This window comes from Carassius carassius, chromosome 14 (assembly GCF_963082965.1).
Source record: "Carassius carassius chromosome 14, fCarCar2.1, whole genome shotgun sequence".
NCBI lineage: Eukaryota > Metazoa > Chordata > Actinopteri > Cypriniformes > Cyprinidae > Carassius > Carassius carassius.
Genome location: NC_081768.1, coordinates 33,905,953 through 33,909,344, shown reverse-complemented (window position 1 = coordinate 33,909,344; position 3,392 = coordinate 33,905,953). Strand labels below are relative to the sequence as shown.

At 47.8% G+C, this 3,392-nt stretch overlaps 1 protein-coding gene across 1 annotated transcript; it reads left to right on the top strand.

Moving 5' to 3' along the window:
* The first annotated feature begins 331 nt into the window (after positions 1 to 331).
* Positions 332 to 3,269, top strand: LOC132156662 (uncharacterized). The gene is made up of 2 exons (XM_059565593.1): positions 332 to 817; positions 2,809 to 3,269. The coding sequence occupies exons 1-2, from the start codon at positions 508 to 510 to the stop codon at positions 3,210 to 3,212; spliced, it is 714 nt and encodes a 237-aa protein (XP_059421576.1). The 5' UTR covers positions 332 to 507; the 3' UTR covers positions 3,213 to 3,269.
* The last annotated feature ends 123 nt before the right edge of the window (positions 3,270 to 3,392 follow it).

Genomic DNA, 3,392 nt, shown 5'->3' with positions numbered 1-3,392 from the left:
TGAAGAACAAATGCAAATGATGTTAGGAATGGTGGAGGAATTGAGGCAGGAAGTCAAATCTCTTCGTACAACAGTGAGTAACATTCAACAGTCTATGGTAAACCCTTCTACTTCTCAATTTTTCAGGGAACCTGTACGAGAGCCCAGGAGTAGTGGTTTACAAGGGGCCGTAGATCGAGCAAAAGGGGCGGGGGGTGGTTGCTGGGAGTTAGGGTGTACCAGACATATAAAACGAGACTGCCCATACTCGCAGGGAAACTACAGGGGGCGGGTACTGTAGGCCCACTGCCTGCCCCCAGGCGTGTTGGTACATATGCGGCCTCTGCAAGCAACCAGGGTGGCTCTGGATACATCGGAGCCAAAATAGGTGCGTCAGACTCCCTTCTCTTGGTAGATAGTGGGGCAACATTATCAGTTATACCAAAACAATGTTGGCTTGAAATAACTAAAGGGGGAACAGAACTGTCTGGACATCATGGTGAGGTGTCGGCAGCTAATGGAGGGTTGATGGGGATTTTGGGAAAATGGCAAACAGTCTGCCAGTTTGATTCATTGGCATTAATCACTGAGTTTTTGGTAGCTGATGTGCCATCCCAGGATATTCTTTTGGGTTTTGACTTTTTGAGTAAATATGGTGTCGTTGTGGATTTTGGTAAAAAGGAGTGTCGAATTATGGGTAAAATGCTTCCCCTGATTGTTCCGGCAGATATTGATACACCTCGGACCGTGATTGTCTTGGAAGATACTGTAATTCCCCCACGTAGTGAGGCAATCATTGCTGGAAAGGTGGACAATTCCTTCGTGGCCTGTTGTGAGGGTATGTTGGAACCATCAGACACATTATCAAATCAATGTGATGTAATGATAGCTCGGGTGGTCTGTAGGGTGGAGGGGGGTAGACTGCCGGTACGAGTGATTAATGTAACGAAAGATGCCCTCACATTAAAGGGGGGTATGAGGTTGGGAACTTTGCATACCGACATTGAGGTGGGCTGTAAGGCTGAACCTGTGGACATGGGTGAGGATGAGGATGGCCCAAATGAGCCTTGGTCTGTTGACAAGCTTATTGCTCATTTTGGGTTGCATCAGAAGAATTTTACTCCATCTGATTTAAGAGATATTCGTGAGTTGTTACAAAGAAATATGTCTGTGTTTAGTGAGGGGGAGGGGGATTTGGGGAGAACACACCTGACAATGCACCAGATCGATACAGGGGATGCAAAGCCTGTGAAGTTGCCACCCCGTCGTGTTCCCCTCCACTTGCAACATGAGGTAGCGGACCATGTAAAGCAAATGTTGGCAAATAACATAATTCAGCCTTCTCATAGTCCCTGGGCAGCTCCGGTAGTTTTGGTATGCAAGCGTGATGGCGGCCCCCGTTTTTGTGTGGATTATCGTAAATTAAACTATGTAACCCGGAAGGATGCGTATCCGTTGCCACGGATTGATGATGCCCTTGACAGTCTGAATAAAGCTTGTTGGTTCTCAACTCTTGATTTAGCCAGTGGTTACTGGCAGGTGGAGTTGGATCCTGTGGATAAATATAAGACTGCGTGTATCACTCGTCAGGGTCTGTTTGAATTCAATGTCCTTAGTTTTGGTCTTTGCAATAGTCCAAGTACATTTCAGCGACTGATGGATCTGGTGCTGGCAGATCTTCAGTGGACTACCTGTCTGGTGTACTTGGATGATATTATTATATTTGGACGGACCTTTCAGGAACATTTGGGCCGTCTGGATGAAGTCTTGATAAAACTACGCCAGGCTAACCTCAAAGTCAAGCCCACTAAGTGTAACTTGTTTGCCACTCAGGTGCAGTATTTAGGACACATCATCTCATCAAAGGGGGTGAAAGCAGATCCCGCCAAAGTAGAGGCTGTGCGCCCGTGGCCGGTGCCCAAAAATCAAACAGAGGTCAGGAGTTTTGTGGGTTTAGCCTCGTACTATCGGAGGTTTGTGAAGGGGTTTGCTGAGATAGCCTGCCCGCTGCACCAGCTCACTGAGAAAGGCAGGCATTTTAAATGGACAGAGGCATGTCAAACGGCTTTTGAACAGCTCAAAGTGAGTTTATTGTCAGCTCCTGTTCTTGTATACCCTGATCCCTCTAAAACATTCATTGTAGATACGGATGCTAGCGATGCTGGTATTGGGGCTGTATTGTCACAAGAAGAAGGGGGGTTTGAACATGTGAACATTACTTTTCCAAATGGACGGAGGCATTCCCTCTTCCTAATCAGGAAGCGGAGACGGTGGCTAAATTGCTGGTTGAACAGTGGGTGTGCCTCTTTGGAACCCCCAGGATAATACATACTGATCAGGGCCGAAATTTTGAATCCAGGTTATTTAAAGAAGTGTGCCAGTTGCTGAACATTTATAAGACCAGGACGTCACCGTATCATCCTCAATCGGATGGGATGGTTGAAAGGTTTAACAGAACACTGGCCTCTATGTTGTCTCTGTTTGTAGATGATAACCAAGCTAACTGGGACATCCTGTTGCTGTATGTGATGATGGCCTATAGAAGCAGCGTTCACTCCAGTACTGGGTTTACACCCTACAAAGTGGTTTTTGGGAGAGAGATCATCCTTCCTGTCGACGTTATGCTTAATGTGGGTGGGGGGGAAATATTCTCTTCCACGTCAGAGTATGTGGCTAGACTGTTGGAGACATTGGCTGTGTCCAAACTGTGGCCTTATAAAGTCAAGGAGAGGATAACTGAAGTTCTGTACAGACTTGTGCCAGTTGAGGGGGGAATAGAAATAGTGGTGCACTTCAACCGACTTAAACAATGTCTTGCTTCTGTAACAGAGGTTACCAGCCAAGAGGGTGCAGAGAGCCCACGGATGGCTGGTGTCCCACCTAAGGAGACCTGGCTGCAGACTTCAGATTCTACGGTGGGTCGAGAGAGCGAGGTGGCAGTGCCAGGGGCCAGATCTGAGGGGCCTCCAGTCACACCTACAAGTGAAGCAAGTGGTGTGCCAGGAAGCAGTGCTGCCTCAGTGGGATCACAAGGGCAAAGGGAACGGCTGGCTCCAACCACACAGGACCAGGGTGGTCAAGGATCTTCACACACGGGGCATATGAAACAATCCATGACTAGCCAAGTTCCAATGACTGGGGAGGTCCAACAAGGTGCAATGTTATCCAAGGACTTGCGTCTAGGACGAGCAAGAAGGGCACCGGTGTGGTCCCGGGACTATGATATGTTTTGAATTTGACTCGAGGACGAGTCTGCTTTATGGGTGGGGGGAGTGTAATGAAGTGACGTGGTAAAGATGCATTGTTATGATTGTTGTGTGGGGGGGGGGGGGTTTGAGGGAAGAGGGGGTTGAGTTAAATAATTGTTGCACCTGACCATTGATGAGCGTGAAGGAGAGAGAATGATAAATAGA